General features: G+C 44.8%; 3 protein-coding genes across 3 annotated transcripts; 2 read left to right on the top strand and 1 right to left on the bottom strand.

The window, feature by feature from the left end:
• The first annotated feature begins 4,821 nt into the window (after positions 1-4,821).
• On the top strand, positions 4,822-8,226 carry LOC124467140 (cyclic GMP-AMP synthase). Its single transcript, XM_047019289.1, has 7 exons — positions 4,822-4,969; positions 5,106-5,374; positions 5,517-5,746; positions 6,048-6,285; positions 6,627-6,908; positions 7,114-7,213; positions 7,350-8,226. Exons 2-7 carry the CDS (start codon positions 5,110-5,112, stop codon positions 7,867-7,869), a joined length of 1,635 nt encoding a protein of 544 aa, XP_046875245.1. The 5' UTR covers positions 4,822-4,969; positions 5,106-5,109; the 3' UTR covers positions 7,870-8,226.
• A 210-nt stretch (positions 8,227-8,436) lies between these two features.
• On the top strand, positions 8,437-10,961 carry rpl11 (ribosomal protein L11). The gene is made up of 6 exons (XM_047019108.1): positions 8,437-8,509; positions 9,234-9,384; positions 9,679-9,785; positions 10,036-10,167; positions 10,373-10,483; positions 10,878-10,961. Exons 1-6 carry the CDS (start codon positions 8,504-8,506, stop codon positions 10,905-10,907), a joined length of 537 nt encoding a protein of 178 aa, XP_046875064.1. The 5' UTR covers positions 8,437-8,503; the 3' UTR covers positions 10,908-10,961.
• Positions 10,962-11,325: 364 nt separating this feature from the next.
• klhl43 (kelch-like family member 43) lies at positions 11,326-19,044 on the bottom strand. The gene is made up of 6 exons (XM_047019107.1): positions 18,840-19,044; positions 15,260-15,902; positions 14,715-15,061; positions 13,910-14,209; positions 13,640-13,815; positions 11,326-13,493 (listed from the first exon to the last, which is right to left on the bottom strand). The coding sequence occupies exons 2-6, from the start codon at positions 15,681-15,683 to the stop codon at positions 12,716-12,718; spliced, it is 2,025 nt and encodes a 674-aa protein (XP_046875063.1). The 5' UTR covers positions 15,684-15,902; positions 18,840-19,044; the 3' UTR covers positions 11,326-12,715.
• Between the last annotated feature and the right edge of the window lie 299 nt (positions 19,045-19,343).

The raw sequence follows: 19,343 nt of genomic DNA, 5'->3' as shown, positions 1-19,343 counted from the left end.
GTGAAAAAACACCCAGTGAGTCTGGTAGTCCGTACTTGGATGCTCTGGTACTGATTACCAGACAGCTGCAGTTGGAATAATCTGTAAGGTGGATGACAGTTCTGACATGTCTGATTGGCTAGACCAGGAGAGCTCAACACAAACACAAACAGAACACAAACACAGTAGAGGTCACGAAGGTTAATATTGCTCGGGCATGTGACCTTGCTCAAAAGATGAGTCGGCATCGAGTAATAGTCTCTGGCCCACTACCTGCTAGGGGGACTGACGAGATCTACAGCAGGCTTGTCTCTCTCAACCGCTGGTTGGCTCGCTTTTGCTCAGAACAGGGTTTAGGATTTGTAGATAATTGGTCTCGTTTCTGGGCCAAACCTGGCTTGTTGAAAAGTGACGGGCTCCATCCTAGCTGGAGAGGTGCTTTTCTTTTGTCTAGGAATATTGAAGCTATTCTAAAGCAGACCTGACACTCACTAGAACAAGCCGGGCTACAGTCTCTTAGAGAGTCTGATAGGTATGTTGATAGGCATGCTGTGAGCTGTTGGGGCCCCGATAGCTCAGCTTGTAGTGTAGCCAGGGTGGTTGCTGATGTTGTTTTTCCCATTGAGACGGTGTCGGCCCCCCGCCCTTTTTCCAAATTCCGGCCCTCAATTATTAGGAATTATACCAATTTAATATATATTCAGCCTTGCTCACCCGTTGCTCTTCCAACTCAGTTTCCTGATAACAGTGCCACCTTTTCAGAAGTATTATCTACGTCTAAAGCTGCCAAAAACCCATACTGGAATGTTGGGCTCCTAAACATCAGATCTCTATCCACAAAGGCCGTTTTGATTAATGATCTGATGTCTGACTGCAGCCTGGACCTGATTGGTTTCACCGAAACCTGGCTAAAACCTGATGAATATTTCCCCCTGAATGAAGCTTCGCCTCCTGATTTTGCGTATTCACACATCCCTCGTGTTTCAAAGAAAGGTGGTGGTGTTGCTATGTTATATAAAGCTAGCTTCAACCTCAGCCTAAAATCTGTCAATACCTTTAAATCATTTGAGATAATTTGTATGAAACCACCAACTACTTTAAAAAGGACTAATTCTACTACTGTTGCCCCCCCTCCTTCGTTTTGTATAGTTACTCTATACCGGCCCCCTGGCCCATACTCCCTCTTCCTTGAGGAATTTGCTGATTTTAGTGCTGATCTTGTGACATACACTGACAATATCTTAATTATGGGTGATTTTAACATTCATGTCGATGACCCAAAAGATCCTCTAAGTAAGGCCTTTACTGCTCTTATGGATTCCACAGGTCTCACTCAGGTGGTTTCTAAACCTACCCATCTTCACTCGCATACATTGGATTTAGTTCTCACGCGGGGAATCAAGATTAGTGATGTCATTGTTCATACCCACAATCCTATATTATCAGACCACTGCCTGGTAACCTTTAAAATGGATCTCTGCCAGAGCCTTGGAGGCACCCAGAATATTTCTATTAGCCGCTGCTTAACCCCAAATACAGCTCTGGAACTGGCTAGTATTCTACCCGCTGCACTAGAAGCACTTGATGTCCCGAATAAATCATTAAATGCTAAAACAAGGGATCTGAATTTGGTTCTTCAGCAATCCCTAGATTCTGTTGCTCCACTCAAACCAAGGAAAAGAATAGACAAGAAACTGGCTCCATGGTATTCAGAGGAAACCCGCACTCTCAAGAGGTCCACTAGAAAATTAGAGCGTAAGTGGCGTACCACTAAATTGGAGGTTTTCCGCCTGGCCTGGAAGGACAGCCAAATAGAGTACAAGCAAGTCCTCATCAGGTCCAGATCAGAATATTTCTCTAAGTTGATTAGTAAGAACAAACACAACACTAAGTTCCTATTTGATACTGTTGCAAAACTCACTAAGAAAAGTACACTCTGTGTTAGTTCAGATCTCTCTCCCAATGATTTCTTAGATTTCTTTGACCAAAAAATCTATGCAATAAGGGACAAACTACAGACTAGTCCTGGAGGAGTGGCCATCAACACTGATTTTCCCTCTGTACCCAGCATTCTGCATGTTGAGACTCTCACTCACTTTAACCCTATTTCTATGGAAGCATTCATCAAGCTGATAGATTCCTCGAAACCCACTAGCTGCCTTCTCGATCCCCTCCCTGCCAAACTTTGTAGGGAACTTCTCCATATTATTGGACCGCCCATGCTTAGTATTATTAATGAATCTCTTGTAACTGGACAAGTCCCTGACGATTTCAAACAAGCTATTATCAAGCCCCTTCTTAAAAAACCAAACCTGGATCCAGGTTGTCTTAGCAATTACAGGCCCATTTCAAATTTGCCATCTCTCTCAAAAATTTTGGAAAAAGCTGTGGCAAAACAGCTCACTGAGCACCTCTCCTCAAATCAGCTCTATGAACCTCTCCAGTCTGGATTTCGTCTTCACCACAGCACTGAAACTGCATTAGCCAAGGTAGTCAATGATCTATTATTAGCCTCTGACGCGGGCTTTAGCTCTGTCCTTGTTCTTCTAGACCTAAGTGCAGCTTTTGACACTGTAGATCATGAGATTCTCCTGGAACGTATGGAGAACTATGTTGGGATTTCTGGTACTTCACTTCAGTGGTTCAGATCGTATCTATCTGATAGATCACAATATGTCCACTATGATGGTTGCTCATCCAGGAGCTCCATTGTAAAATACGGAGTACCACAGGGTTCAGTTTTAGGCCCTCTGTTATTTTCACTCTATATGTTGCCTTTAGGAAACATAATTAGAAGTTTTGGGGTAGATTTTCACTGCTATGCAGATGATACTCAGCTATACATGTCTATAAAGCCGGGAGAATTTCCACATGCTATGGAAACCTGTGTTTCCGGGTTGAAAACTTGGATGACTGCAAATTTCCTTCTTCTTAATTCGGATAAAACCGAGGTTCAAATTTTTGGTCCGAAAAAACACCGAAATAATTTATCCCATCTAACCTTAGACTTAGACGGCGTCAAAGTATCTCAAAGCCAGCTGGTAAAAAATCTGGGAGTCACAATGGACCCAGACCTTTCATTTGAGTACCATATTAAGCAAATCACCAGAACAGCATTTTTCCATCTACGTAATATTGCCAAAATACGAAAATTCCTCTCAAAGGATGATGCTGAAAAACTAATACATGCTTTTGTTACGTCCCGATTGGACTACTGCAATGTGTTGTTCTCTGGCCTCCCAATTACCTACCTAAAAAACTTACAGCGGGTGCAAAATGCTGCTGCTAGACTATTGACTAAAACTAGAAAGTTTGATCATATAACATCGACTCTTATCTCTTTACACTGGCTCCCTATCCAAGCCAGAGCTGATTTCAAAGTTCTACTACTAACTTACAAATCTCTGCATGGATTGGCACCACTGTACCTCTCCGGTCTCCTTGCACCCTATTGCCCCGCAAGGTCTCTAAGATCTCAAAATGCCGGCTATCTGGTAATACCCAAAGTTAAGAAAAAAACTGCTGGAGGTAGGGCGTTCTCATATAGAGCACCTCTTCTTTGGAACAAATTACCCATCTCAATTAAGGAAGCTGATACTGTCTCGACATTTAAAACTAGATTAAAAACGTTCTTGTTTAGTCAATTCTATGATTGTTAAAGGGAAGTATGTGTGTACTTTCTATGTAAACCTGGGATGTGTGCTTGCCTATGTGTGTATCACATGTAACTTTTAAATTTTAATTATAGCTTATGTTCACATTGCCCAGCTAGATGTTACAAATAAAGTAAACCTGTTACTGTATATTGTTAGTATTATTATTATTATAGTTCCGTTGCTGTATATTGTTACTGTTATAGTTTTTATTACTAGTTGGAGACAACGGGGGACTGGCTGTTTTCATCCTTATTCGTATAAGTATAACCTACTTTAGAGTTCTTTCCCCTGGAACAGATTTCATGTTCCAACTGAGGGGGGCTGTCGTTGTTTTGGTGTGTGGGGCTGCATCAAATACCCTTTTTGCTCTGTTAAATTGCTGCACTAGTCCACACTTGACCGGTGGGGATCTCATTCTATTTTGACTGTAACTGTTAGCTGCTCCTGGCATTCTCTAATCCCTGCTCTCCTCTCTGTCCCCCCCCCACACATTCCCTGTGGTGTGGGGGGTTTGAGCTGTCAGGACCTGCTTGGTCGTCGGTCTGCCAACGCTGAACCAGGTCGTCACCCGGAATCCAGTCTCCATGACGGCCAACAGCGAGTTTCCCGGTCCCATCCAACGTCTATAAAGCCGAACAATGGATTTTGGTGTTTCAAAACCCATTGACACTGTATGACTATGTTTAGCTTGTGTTCTGCTCCTCTCTCTTACCAACCGTCTCTGGAGGAGGGGATCCCTCTCTGAATTGCTCCTCCCAAGGTTTCTTCCATTTTTTCTCCCGGTGGGAGTTTTTCTGGGAGTTTTTCCTTGTCTTCCTTGAGGGTTTAGGTTGGTTGAGGGGCAGTTCTATGGGCGCATGTGAAGCCCTCTGTGACATGCTTGCGTGTAAAAAGGGCTATACAAATAAATTTGATTTGATTTGATTTAGGTTGGCGATCATAGGATGGATATTATGAAAACGGTTAGTTGAAGAGTATTGGTGAATGGCTTGTGCGGCTTGGCAAGCAGGCAGACAGACAGGCAGGCACAAGAGCACAAGAGCAAACTAGAGAAGTACAAAGCGTTTGACTACCATTGTGCCGAAGCAGACAAGGAGTGGATAAATAACCGGGGTTGTTATACTACAGAGTAGATGAGGTCATGGAATGCAGGCAGGTTGACTCAAATCCTATCTAATGAGGACGGCTTCCTCTTCCGCTGTGGGGCACCAGGACACTCCTACAGGTGTTGCAGCAACTCTTTATCAGGAAATGAAAGTGAGAAGGTTGGAAACAGGAGACAAAAGTTTGATGTGACCGGAGGTAGCATATTGTTGGGTTTTGGTGAGACACAGGTGAGAGTTGTATTCATTATAACTGTGGCAAAATGTTTAGAAGGTGTTGATTGTTAGACAAATTGTATACAAATATCTGAGTTATTGAGTTTAGTCATGTAACTGAAATACTGTGTGTGTTTTTGTGTGTATGCAGGAGGATGAAGAGAAATTGTTCACAGAGGCGGTCAGTAACAACAACAGACACTGCTTCCTCCACTCCTATTCCACCATATAGACCCATCAACGGGACATCTTTATGCCCGCCTGACCAGCACCCAAGCCTGGTAATGGAGGAAGGCGAGGGTGAATGTCAGGGAGGAGAAATCAGAAGCAGTAGCAAAGAAGCACCATTAGAGCTGAATGCCAACTCCACTCCTCCACCGACACCCACCTCAAAGTCCAGGCCGAGGCCACAACAGACGAGTAAAAGAACAGTGGACATTTTCTGTTTCACATTATTGTTGACTGTCTGCATTAAGGGTGTATTATTGTCAATGCTTTGTAATGTATTGTGATTACTTAGGTTGCTATACTTGTGTTCTATCTATCAATCCATTCACCACAGTTCAGCTGCCCACAGTAGAGAAGGACACCCCTACCTCCCGAGAACTGCTTCACCGGATCAAACTCAGAGCCCGGGATCTAGTCATCCCCCAGAGCAACCGCAAGTGGGCAGTGGACCTCGTCAATGATCTTCGTGACAACCTGCTTGATTTCCTGAAGAACAATGATGAGCAACCTTTCTTCCAGTCAGCTGATTGGCTGACAAGTGGCAGCTATTATGAGATGGTGAAGGTGGGACCATCCAATAGTATTTCTTCTGTTATATCAATATCATGTACTGTATTTAACTGCACAGAGGAACAGTGTGACTGTGTGGAAAATAAGGGGGGGGGGGGGGTTGACACTGTAATATCTGATTTGGGTAAACTCTGCCAAGAAAATGTTTACATTGTTTAACATCAAAATATTGGTTGGGTATGACATTACTGGTGGGTTCTGCCAATGGAAAAAATCAGTCGTAAGCAACTCACTAATCAGTAAATATTAAAAAAGTCGTAACTACTATCTTACTATGTTGAATGTATGCTTGCAGATAGACAATCCAAATGAGTTTGACATGATGGTGAAGCTTCAGTCTCCCTCTCGGCTCAACTGGACTGAGCTTGACCAATACCAAGGCCTGTTTTACAAAGTGGCCCTATCTAGGCCCACACGCAGCAACATACGGCCATTTCTGTTAGAGAACAGCCCAGACGGGCTCACTATATCAGCCAGCAAGATCCTGAGTGAAATGCATCGGTTGGTTCGGAAGTTCATCTGCACCTATAAAGGTGTGGTGTGTCATTCATTTTATCTATAATATTAAGAATGAGAACACATTTTAAAGTGAATGTGGAACTATCACATGATATCAGACTATTATTGATTATATATTTTATAGACTATTATAGACTATATATTTCATGATCGAACATGATTTATGACTATTTTGGGCTGTTTAATGATGTGGCTTTTAAATACTGACTGTTCTTTGATTCATACCTCAAATACTGCACTCCTTGGTCAATTGCTGTCCTTTCTATATGCCATACTTGTACAAAGCTTTGGATAAAAGCATCTGCTAAATAAATCAAATGTATATGTAAAAACGTTTCCTTTATGTGATTGCCAGTTCCTGGAGGAAATTTCCGTTGGGTTGTCAACAAAAAAAAGGTCTACTGCCCAGCAGTAACACTATCCCTTTTGGCGACACATGATGAGGAAGAGTTGCTGTCAGTGGACGTGGTTCCAGCGCTAGAGACCCAACCATCCCAGAAATGGCCTCAACCTGCTCTGAACGGTCTCAATGTGGATAACTGGCTGGGCAAGAAGACCAGACAGACCCTGATCAGCAAGACTTTCTACTTTGTGCCCAAGAGACCCAAAGGACGCAACCTCAACCCTGCTGCCAAAGGTTTGAGACGTACACAAAAACAAAACACAACACACATAACAAACTGACTCACAAACAGTAGAGTGCAAACAGCACAAAAAACAACTGACATAATTTGAAAATATGATGATGATGTATAGATCGGAGGTGGCCGACTTGTGGGTACTGATCAGCTCAGTGTAACTGAAGCAGCCTCCTGTCTATTACTTTTCTCTATAACTTATAGAAAGCTGGAGGGTCTCATTTTCCCACATTGAAAAGGAAATAATCAAGCTTCATGGCAACAAGAAAACCTGCTGTGAGACGACTGCCACCAAATGCTGCCGGTCAGATTCAATGGGCTACTAACCACTGTGACTTCTAAGCCTTGTATTCCTAACTTCTAAAGTTCTGTGGTGTGATGTCCATTCTAATTTCAAACAGTAACAAATTCTAACTTTGAATTGCCTCTCACCCTTGCAGAAAGACCTGCTTCAGGCTCCTAAAATGTCTGATTGAGGCACTGAAGAGGCGCTTCCCTCAGGAGCTGGACTGCCTGTGCTCCTATCATGGGAAGACCGCCTTCTTCCACATCCTCTCCCTCCGGGGCCAGGATACCCAGTGGCCTCCTCAGCAGATGCCCAGCTGCTTCATGCACCTCTTTGGGGCCTTCGAAGACCACGCCCAGAGTGGGACACTGCCTCACTTTTTCATCCCAGCCTGCAACCTTTTCTCTCCTCCAGCTTTCCCTCGCAAAGCCTTGGTCTTCCTTACCAGTGCGCTGGAACAGCAGAGGATGTTGAACCTGCCCTTGCTCATGCCCCAAGCTCCTTCCACACCCCTTGCCCTTCATGTGAGCCCTGACAACCATGACAGCCCTGACCTCATCCCCTTCCAGGCCCAACTTCCACCAACTCCTACTCGAGTCCTCTCTTTTGAGGTCAAAGTGAAAATAATTTTGGTTGTGATCTTGGTGACTCTTTCTGCCATTTATATATTGTGAATGTGCATCCCTGCTGACTTTATACAGTGTATAGGGTGTAGTTGGGGATACTGAAATGCAGATGTTGTGACAAACATGCTCACACATCATGGGTTGAAATGTACCCTCGCCAGCTCTGCCACACTGTCTTCTGTATTGTATCTACAATGTGGTGTTAGTGCTATGTGAAGCCTTTTGACTTGCTTGTTAAAAAAGTTAATTCTAAGTTTGAAATTATTCCTGTCCACCGAGGAATCTTATTTCCCTGCCTTGTTATTGTATGTACTTGTGCTTTTTTTCCTCATCATTCTATATAATTTGTCATAAAGTGTGAGTGAGAATGTTTATTTGTGTGGCTCCTGCACTACATAATATCAATAAATACTATAAATAAATAAATAAATAAAATGTACAGCCTACGTGATTATTACACGACTTTTTGGAATACTCAATTCTGATCGGTCAATTAAGGCATTCCACGTTCTGTTCTGAATTACAGATCTAATACCGCAGCTATATGGACGTTAAAGAGCTATATGTGCGTAAATGGAACGTTTGTTAATTTCCAACGAGTTACCTTAGAGCACGCTTTTGTGAACACGCGGGTATAAAAAGACTGCGCCGGAAATGTGACGTCCTCTTCTAGTGATCAAACATGGCGGTGAGTATAGCATGAACACTTATGATGGCGAAATGTAACAACTTGACGCTTAAATCCACAATCATCAGAGCTGTAACTCGTTAAAACATGCAGTGGGATACATAAATATTAGTATATGCATGTGACGTATGAAGATGATGGCCTATTTTGTTCAAATAATAATCGTCTGTCTAAGAAATTACAGAATTACCAATGCTAATGACTTGGTTGTTAGCTATGTTAAACCCCGAGCTATGCTTTGACCATTTAATAAGTAAACACTTGTTGTAGAGGTTTAAATGACCCATTCGGTGCATGATGGTTATGAAGTTGGCTTAAACACAGCTTAACGTAAACAACGTTTTGTCTTGAATTGCTTTAAATCCAGAAAACATGAGCGTAACGTTCAACATCCGCCGGGATATGCACAGGCATGTCTGAGCAGGAGACGAGGAAACTTGCATGTGAACTCGTTTGAAACTGCTACGTGCGTCTTGAATTGTAGATATTGGTCCAATGTATCATCGGTATGGGTTTATCTGAACGTTGACATGATACCACCAATGATGGTATTCTGATAAATGATTTTGGCTAGTTACATCCTTAAAGCTAGCAAGTTACCGTTTCACAGCTTTTCAGACTCTCTGGCTGACATCTATGCAGTAGTAGTGAAGGCAAATAACATGGCCTGTTAATATTCCTTCAAGAATGCTGATTGTTTTCCTCAATTCGCCTCTGTCAACAGGAACAGGGTGAGAAAAAGGAGAACCCCATGAAAGAGCTGCGTATTCGCAAGCTCTGCCTAAACATCTGTGTGGGTGAGAGTGGTGACAGGCTAACCCGTGCTGCCAAGGTGCTGGAGCAGCTCACAGGCCAGACACCGGTGTTCTCCAAGGGTAAGCTTTTCATATTCATTTTGCATGTCACAGTTTCTCAATGACAATTTGGATGAATAACTTAATTTGCCTGCTCAACTAGACACACATCAATAGTGTAAAGAACTCTAATCTAGTCAACGGCCCTGCTTTTGTTGGAACTGATGCATTGCATCGCAGACTTGAATCTTGACCCTTGACCCTTTACCCTCAGTTTTTCCTGTCAACCAAGAATAGGTATTTTCTCAACTGGGGTTTGATGTGGAACACCAAAGTGAATGTCATGTAGTCATATCCTCCTACCTTTCTCCACAGCCCGCTACACTGTGCGATCCTTCGGCATCCGCAGAAATGAAAAGATTGCTGTCCACTGTACTGTCCGTGGAGCCAAGGCAGAGGAAATCCTGGAGAAAGGACTCAAGGTCTGGATCTTTATGACCTAATGATTTTACCAAGATATTCCCACTCCTGGGACATGACATTTTGTCTGTTTTAGGTCTGACTCATTTCCCTTTGACCTGCAATAGAAGACTTAAATTTATACAGATTTCTTTTGTTGATCATAGTGTGTAGAATATCAGCTTGCATTGCTCTGTGTGGATTGGCCACATGATGGATGTAGTACATACACTCATGTGATTTATTTTTAAACAAATCTTGTCCTTACCCCAGGTGCGTGAGTACGAGTTGAGGAAAAACAACTTCTCCGACACCGGGAACTTCGGCTTTGGTATCCAGGAACACATTGACCTGGGCATCAAGTATGACCCTAGCATCGGCATCTATGGACTGGACTTCTACGTGGTGAGTGGAAGAGACTTGCATGTTGGTATATTCATGCATTGCCTGTTTTTTAAACGACTGTCTGCCCATATATGCAGGCTGTGTTAATGAGTAATTCAAGGAAAGGTTTGGAACCAGTCTACCTGATAACAAATTCTGGACATATCCAGCCGTGTGCCTCACTATGGCACTGTCATGCCCTCTAACCTGCCCTCCCCCCTGTCAGGTCCTGGGCAGACCCGGCTTCAGCATTGCAGACAAGAAGCAGAAGACTGGCCGCATCGGATACAAGCACCGCATCCGCAAAGAGGAGTCCATGCGCTGGTTCCAGCAGAAGGTGAGGCTTTATGTTCCCCTCCTGAGGACGACGGTCTTACACAGTAAAGGCCACATAGCACCTGGTTTTAAGGGTCAACCGTTTGTTTTGTAATGTGGGTGGGACAGCTTTTTTTGTATAGCCCAAAATGCGCCTGATGTATAACTTAAAAGGGGAAGGGATTTCAAAACATTTAATCTGCGCTCCGGCTTTAAGCCTATAATTTTGGAACATCACTCTTCTGAGGACATGACTTCATGTTGACAAAGGGCTAAATGTGTGTGTATATATATTTATTTCTCTTATTGCGTTCTCAATGATCATTTTCATTGTAACAGACTCCTTTCATGGTCGTGTTCAATGAACCATGAGGACTACAGAGCGTTGCACTGATGTCTTTCTCTTTCCTCTACAGTATGATGGCATCATTCTCCCTGGAAAGTAAAGGACCACCAGCAAGACCTTGTTTATAATAAACTAATAAAATTGAAAAATGCCACTTTGTTTTACGTGTTCCTTGAATGAAATTGCGAGAAAAGCTTGTGCTGTAACCATCAGAGGGCAGATATCCTCCATGGCTTGTGCTGTGAAAACGCTTCTGTTTGATGAGGTATAGTTTATTTTTGAAGTACTCAAGTTGCACTTGATTGCAACAGTTACAACAACACCCCTCCATTTGTTTGAAAGTCTAAAGGTCAAGGACCTATTGTCTTATGATTTTAACTTCTGATTACCAGCAGTAGTGTGAAGCCGGTCAATGCAAATTCTATTCAATGGTCTGGTGTTGGATTGTGACTTAACATCTTCATCGTTCATGTGTTTGTGAGGAGAAATACATGAAGTGTATTGAAACCAAGGATATATTAAATTTGGATAGATTGTCTTTATTAAATGAAACCTTAAAGATACACAATGCCACTGGCACCTCAAGAGACACATCAAAACACAAGGCATAATGTCCTCAGTGAGACATCAATACAGTGATTTTTCAAATAAGCCTAATTAACATCCAATGAGGATTCAAATTAAGTCCTCATTGACTATACATAGACAACTATTAGGCAGATGTCCTCAGTAGTCCTCATAGTATCTGTTAGATAATATGATGGTTTCAGAAGGGAGGGAGAACATAAGATGGTATCACAAGGGAGCGATGTCTGGAAGTGACTGCTTCAAGCCTTGGAGTCAACATTGGGGGGGATATTTTTATTTATGATAATTTCAGACAGCAGCCTGTGTCCCCCCCACCCAATATGTTTTATGATTACGGCCTTGCTTCAAATCCCTTTTTAGAATAGTATAACTGAACTTTCTAAAACAGGATTCCTGAAAGATCTACTTCAGTCCTGACCACGTCTGCAATGTCAGATGCTTGGGAGTACTTTCGAAGGGACCATTACATACATCATCGCTATTTTCTGAGTCTGGTATGTTGCTGTTCACCATCTCTTGCTGTGATTGGGCGGGGCTGTGACATGTCAGGGGACCTACAGGCAGGACCGGGGAACTGGCAGTGGACAGTAGATAACTGGCTAACAGCTGCGTGGTTACATCTGGCACAGCAGTAGGTATGCCTATGGCTGCATGGTGCCACAACCTCCCCAGGCCGGTACAGGTGGTCATCCACACTTATCCTACCACCCCTCTGTAGTTACTATCGCATCTTTCTCATACTTCATTAATAAATACTCTATGCTTTTGTTATGAAACAAAACTAAAAATAAATATTGAATTATGTTACATATGTTATTAATATTAGAATATATAACTGTACCACTTTATGACAAAAGTTGTGACTTGGATGAGTCTTATTGCAGTAATGGCTGAAAGATGTAATGGCTCAATTTTTTATATCTACGCCCATACTGTAGGTCCTATAAACACACGTATGCACACACATTCCTAGATACACATGTAAACTCTTGCACACACAAACACACACACAAACACACACACACTGATACACAATAATTTCCTCACAGTTCTAACATACTTCATCTCAATAACTGCAATAAGTACTCGTTACAAAGCCAACTACAAATGGATTTACTTTCAACTTAACATTAGCCACATTCAGCCCTTCCAGTTAACTTTGTAAATCTACACCATTACACCGACTTGAGTTAAGCAAGACATCCTCCTCTTCATCTTCCTCTTTCAACTACCTTGGTCACCTTTCTTTCCTCCACACATTGCTCGACCCTCCTCTCATCCTTTCTCCTCACTTCCATTCTCCTTCTCCATCTCTCCCTCCTAGACGATGGTGGGCTGTGGGGCTACAGTGATCTCCCGCACCGGCCCTTCCTCATGAGTCGGCATGTTGCGGTGCTGCTGCCTGCGTGGTGTATGGCGAGGTGGGAGGGCCAGTGCACAGCAGGACACGCCCACTGTCGGCTCGGGCAGATCCTCCGCCATTGACCAGCTGTCTGTGGCGGGGTTGTACTTCTGGACCGCAGCCTTATAGCGCTTCTCGGCCTCGTTCCATCCCCCCAGGAGGTACAGCTGCTCCCCGAGGGGCGACAGACCTGCCGTGCTCACCCCCATGGGCAGGGGGGCGGCGTGGCTCCACACCCCACTCTCCGGGGAGAACACCTCCATGGACAGGACGTCCACGCGCTCGCCGCCGGGCCCCAGCTGGCTGCCGCCCACCACGTACACCTTCCCCCCGAGGATGGAGGAGCAGTGCCAGCCGCGCGGGGTGTCCAGAGCCGCCGCCTCGCTCCAGGTGTCGGTCTTAATGTTGTAGCAGGCCACGGAGCGAGAGTAGGCACAGTTGATGTAGCCTCCCGTCACCAGGATGTCGCCTGAGGGCAAGGCGGAGCTGGCGTGGCAGCAGCGTGGCACCTCCATGGGTCTGCGGAGCTGCCAGGCGTTGGCAGAGGGCAGGTAGCTTTCGGTGGTGGCCAGCAGGCCCTCCACGTTGCGGCCACCGATGGCGTATAGGCGTCCGCCAGTGGCCACGAGGCTGAAGTGAGTGCGGCGCTGGCGCATGCTGGTCAGGTGCAGCCAGGTGTTGAAGCGTGGGTCATACCTTGAGAGCACAAGCACAGACAGGTGTATTATCTTCTCTTGTCATATTTTGTGGTCAACCGTCCCTTTAGGACACAAAATACCTCATGAAGACCTCTCGGAAGACCTCCTTTAGACCTCATGACTGGAATGTCTTTGTGCACTCACCTGCTCAGGGTGCTGACAGCGTGCTTGGCCTGGTTGCGAGCATCGTTCTGGTCCTCTCCTCCGGCTACATACAGGAAACCGTCCATCACGGCCACACATTGGTTGAAGCTCTTGGCGGGGAGCTGGGACAGGTGGCGCCAGGTGGCCACGCCCTCACGGGGGTCTCTCCATTGTACCTGGGGTGTAGCATTGGTTATCAAAGTCAACATGGACCCTAAATATTTTCCCAACTCTAACACACAGTGACAAAGTACACTTCAAATGGCTCACCTCTCGGCTGAGTGCGCGTTCTGTGACGGCGGGGCGCCCCCCAACGGTCACCAGGGTCGTCTGGGCGCCACGGACCTGAGTGCGGCGGGACTGCAGCGTGTTCTGCTGGTAGGGCAGCAGGTGGTAGTTCATGGCGTCCACAAGCAGGCGGTGACACTGAGAGTCCATCATCATCCGGGCCACAGGCTGCACCTGGCTCACCAGCTCGCTGGCGGGGATCGTCTCGAAACGCACGTGGGAAACGATCTCAGTGGCGTGCAGCTGGCGCTGAGGGTCAAAGTCCAGCCACTTCATGGCCAACTGTGGCAAGAGTTTAAAGGAAAGGCGGCCATAGTTAGATGGGCTAAAATCACATCTGGTGTGATTTATAAATACTTAAGTTCCTCCTCCTTAACATCCTATGTGAGTCTAAACTTGTGTATTTATAGTTGTGTGATACTGTATTCAAGGATGGGAGGTTCTCTTCAGATCTGAAAAGGGTGAGGATGGTACTGAGTTGATCTATGTTTGTCACAGCCTGAACAGATGGCCAAAAGCCTGTTTTTAGGTTTGACTGAAAATAGCCAGTGGTTTAGTTCACAGGTCCAGCTGGTCCTAGATGAGCTTCTATGGGCAGTAGGATACAGTAGCAAAGGAGATCATGAGAGATGGTCAAACACAACCAAGGAATGTGGATCTGTAGCCTAGCAACATTAAACAGGTGTAAGATAAGCCGATCTAAACTGTGGATGTTTGCGCTTGGTCAACATTTCATTGACAGTTAACCAGTATGTAGATGCTATGGTTAGCTGAGTTGACATCTGACCTGGAAGGCTGTGATCTCGGAGGGCAGGATGAGGCCGTCGTCCTGGAGGAAGGCGGAGATCTGCTCCAGGGTCAGCTGGTGGAAGAGCACGGTCTCTGAGAACTGAACGAAGTTCTCCAGGATGAAGCGGCGAGAGGCGTCCCGGACCGGTAGCAGCCCGTAGGCAGCGGCCATGTTCCAGATGTAGACACAGGTCTGCACGTTGAGCTCGGCCAGCAGGAAGTCCATACACATCTTGAGCAGCTGTGGGATCTGCAGCGAGGCGGCGGCGGAGACAGTGCAGCCGATGGTGTACAGGGACATGTGGACACGGCCCAAGTAAGCGAAGGTGATCACGTTGGCCAGGCCTGGGGATGGAGGATGGAGCACACGGGTGAACACTACACAGTAACACTAATCATCCCACCCCCAAATATGGTGTTACCCAGGTACAGTATGTGTCTATAAATAACCCTAAGTAACAATATTTTAGTCCAAAATGATGAGCACAAGGCCTACCTAAAGATGGCTGACACCTGGAGGGTACATTATAGGTTAAGACCTACCAAGTGGGGAGAGAGAAGGCAGCTCCAGACGCTTCATGCCAGGGTCCTTGGCCAGGATCTCTCTGAAGTACTGGCTGATGGAGGAGATGACCAGCTTGTGGACGTCAAAGGCCTTGGTCTTACAGGCCAGCTCCAGGTCAGTCAGGAATCTTTCCTGCCTCATCTTACTCAGCTCCTCCAGGAGTGCGTTCCCGTGCAGGGGACGGGTCAGCTCACTGCCCAGGCCCAAGCCCTTCTCCCCGGGCTTGATGATGGGCGGAGGCAGGGGGATGTACTTGAGGTTGATCTGGGCGATGTCCAAAGCGGCCACCTGCTCAATCTTCTTCATGCCCTCCACAACCACCACCTCGGCACTGCTCACCTCCAGCTGGGCAGTCTCCAGGGTCATCTTCTTTTGACGCACAGCCTTCTTCTTAGGGGCCATGATGTTGAGGTTTACCCTAACTGGTTACTTTTAACGTCTTCGGAATCAACAGGTTTCTCTCAACCTAACTTAATTTTGGACAAGCACACTGACTTACGTGCTGACTAACCCAAATCAGGACAAGTTCCCACACTGACAGTGTTAGGGGTAGGAGACAAACAGTAATGTTGGTGTTAAACACAGGTGTGTCGTCAGTTTCAATCCAGCAGCACACAGCACCTGAAAAAAGAAAATAAACACGTTAGTATTACAGTCTAAGGTCGGAGATAATTCAAAGTGTGTTGAAGTGTAGCCTTGTTTCTTATAACAGATTTCATAGCTAAATCAAAGAGGCCCATTTTATGTTTTTCCACTAATCGGTACTCTTTTATTTGTTTCTTTTTCACTCACAGAACCTGAATAAGACGGGGGCCAGGGGTATGATTGACATGTGCATGTGTCTGGTGATAGAGGGAGTTCCCTTAAACAAATGGAGTGTCAGGGTCAGATTTAAGCTTCATAGCAGACATACATACATGCGCTGGTATATATACACACACACACACACATGCTTACACACAAGCAGTGTTTACCATTGACCATTGGTAATGACATACCAAACATTGATTGAACGCTTCCAAACATTGTCAAACTGGTTCATTTAATGCTTCCTTTACATTGCACACTTCTACCTCTGCTAAAAACATTCCAATTTCACTAACTATCAGACACACAAGGCAACTCAAGTCACCTTCTAAAAATACAATGACACAGTCAACATACCATGTGCTCTGTTGCTTGAACCTCCCCCCCCCTTTCCATAACACCCTCAAGAGAATCTCCAAGAAAATTGATTCTGCACCTCAATTTCATTTATTTTGTATCAGTTTTTGCTGACAAACATTGAGTGTATGTCTTACAGTTGGTTTTCCTCTGAATATCCAGCCTCTAGTAGATGTCTTGTCTCCTTTTCACAGCCTTTGTTAATCTTTATTGCAATACTTGACCAAAGACTGAAATATTAGTGAACATGTGTTTTGTGCACTGTATGTGTCAATGTGTTCAAACTGTGTTTCACTCTGCTGAGGAACTGTTCTAGACTGTCTGGTAAGAGTCTAGAACATTCTGGAAGCCAAAGGTGACTTTGGTAAATGACAAGCTGGCTGAGGTTTCTCCCATCACTCAGAACTTCTATTCTTGAAAGAGAGAATATCTCTCCTTTGCTCAGCCAGAGCTGCAGATGTCAGCTCAGGTGTTTGGATGGTGTGTTTAGATCAGCCCAGGCCGCAGTGGAGAGATGCTGGCGAGTAAGTCACTCTGAGATCTTGTTTCTTTTCAGACAGCTCTTCAAAGCTCACCTACAGTTTATGACGGAGGGATATGTGGTTCACTTGACACCAGTTCAATGTTGTGTGTTGTGCTGTTGTTGTGTTTCTGGACAACATGTAATGTAACTAGTTTTATCTGCCTATGGTTATCAGTGTGTGGGATAAAACTGTATCTTTGCCAACATTCTGCCAGGGAGATTATTAAGGGCAAATGTGCCATGTCAAGGTTGTTATCATGTGACTGAATCAGGGGGTCACATTGCCAGACACAATGCCATCAACGGCCTATCTGCAGGCTCTTCGTGAACATAACTAACGGTCTGGTCTTACTGGTGTCAGTTATAGCACAAAATATTCTTCTGAATTTAACAAGACAAGGCTCTTGAAAACATAATGCAGCGTCTCTGCTCGACTTGTTTACATTTCTGGCAGGGATGCTTTACTCATCATTTTTTTCTGTCTTCACATGGGTGCTGAATGATCACTTTGCCCTGCCATTCCATTGGCTTCCAGCGAAGCAGTGTCAGTAACGCTTAGCACTAGGGGTTTGTGGTCGTTGGTGTTTCTCCGCTGTTTGGGATGTTGAGACATCCTACTAGGTGGCCGTAAAAAAACCCTCGCTCACCCGACAGCCTCCAACCTCCAGTGTCAGCTCTATCTCTTCTCATGTGACAGCAACAACAGCTGCTGTCGCCTCTGTCCATGTGTGGAAAAGCCCTGTCACAAGATTCTCAGTCCAATGGAGAGAGGCTATTTTAAACCCCAAGTTCAGGGACAAGGATAGGGACACAGAGGAGAAAGAACTGGTGCATGTATGTAAAAAACCATACACAGGATTTGCAGCGTGGTCAGTGGTTTATAACCTAAGGGTTGTGGCTTTTTTATACTAAAGAAATAACCTGACAATTTGAGAGAATTTTGTTTGAGAAATATGTCAAACACATGCAGTGAAGAACCTTAAGGATAGAGAGCTGGGGGGAGCTTGGTGGGATGAATGCCATTTGAAGCAAGTAAATGGAAGTGACAGGTCTGGAGAGTTGGCGAGGTGGTGGACAAACAAACCTGCAGCTTAAGAGAACAACAGTGTTCCTGGGCTCCACCACCAGCTGCTGTTGTTTACCATTGTTGATTTAACTCCTTCACATAGCGTTGCATAGCAGTCCACCCTCCCACATGTATACACATCCTGCATCCACCCCTCCCCTCCCTAAATTCCTTTGCCTATCTCCTGAGAGTATAAATAGATACATTGCAAAACGGAGATGGTGTGTGTGTGTGTGTGTGTGTGTGTGTTAGGGTGTGTGTGTGTGTGTGGGAGGGGGATCTGGTGGCTAGAGAGAAGACCACTTCTAGGGCACATGCACTATCACTACCATCATGAATACCAATGGCTACTACCAATCTTAATTTCCAGTCTTAGTTTTCCTCAGTCTAGGTGATTTAAATTAAGACATGTTAGGTGTCTGTATGTGTTGGTGTGTTTGTTCTGCAGCAGAGGTATACAATCAAAATGTGAAAGAACATTGACATGTGAATATGGTTTACACAGACAGAAATGCTCTGTGCTTTAAAATCCTCTTGGCTGATGTTAGTATTAAATGCATGTATGTTACATATATTTCAAACATACAACAAAGTAATATAAAGCTCTTAGGGAATGCTTTATACTGATGTTTTTATGCTTACATTTTTATCTAGGCTTCCAAGAATGTATGAACGTTCTGATGGCAAACTTGCTCTGTATGTTCTTTTAGATCAATATTAAATCTGCATGTCCTTTTCTCACAAAACGGACATGATGACTAACAGGCATACAAGCAGAATAAGAAAAGCACAGGCAATCCTTTACCTCTCTCTTTGCTAACTTCTGCTCTCAATCTTCTTTCTTCCTTTTCTTTTCTGAGTTTCTCTCTCTTGGCTTCCTTCTGTGTTGTTGATCTATCTCTTGCAGGTTGCTTTCGCTCTTTTCTTCCTCCTTTCTCACTCCCTCTCTCCCTCTGTCCTCTGACTGTCAGTGTGCTTTGGTGGTTAGTGTTGGAAAAAGCCATGGGTCCCAACAAGGGCTATGAATGTGACACCCACCCCCTGCCCCCATCCCTCTGTCCTCACCAATCCATTCCTGATTTCCAACATCCATGTCTCCACCTACAGCACCAAATACAGAAACCCCTCCTTCCCTCCCCCACCAGAAATAATCCATATGAGGCTTGCCTGCTCTTTGATCACCTTATCCCTTCCTGCTGGAACTGCACTAAGCAGACAGGAGAGGCGCTATTTGCTCTGTTGCTGTGTTCTAATATCCTTTGGTCAACTTTCTGTCATTGAATGTTTGTTTCCATCTGTGGTCACATGT

The sequence above is a fragment of the Hypomesus transpacificus genome, chromosome 4, assembly GCF_021917145.1.
Source record: "Hypomesus transpacificus isolate Combined female chromosome 4, fHypTra1, whole genome shotgun sequence".
NCBI classification, from domain to species: domain Eukaryota; kingdom Metazoa; phylum Chordata; class Actinopteri; order Osmeriformes; family Osmeridae; genus Hypomesus; species Hypomesus transpacificus.
Note: the sequence above shows the minus strand (reverse complement) of the source record. Positions and strands in the feature narration are given on the sequence as shown.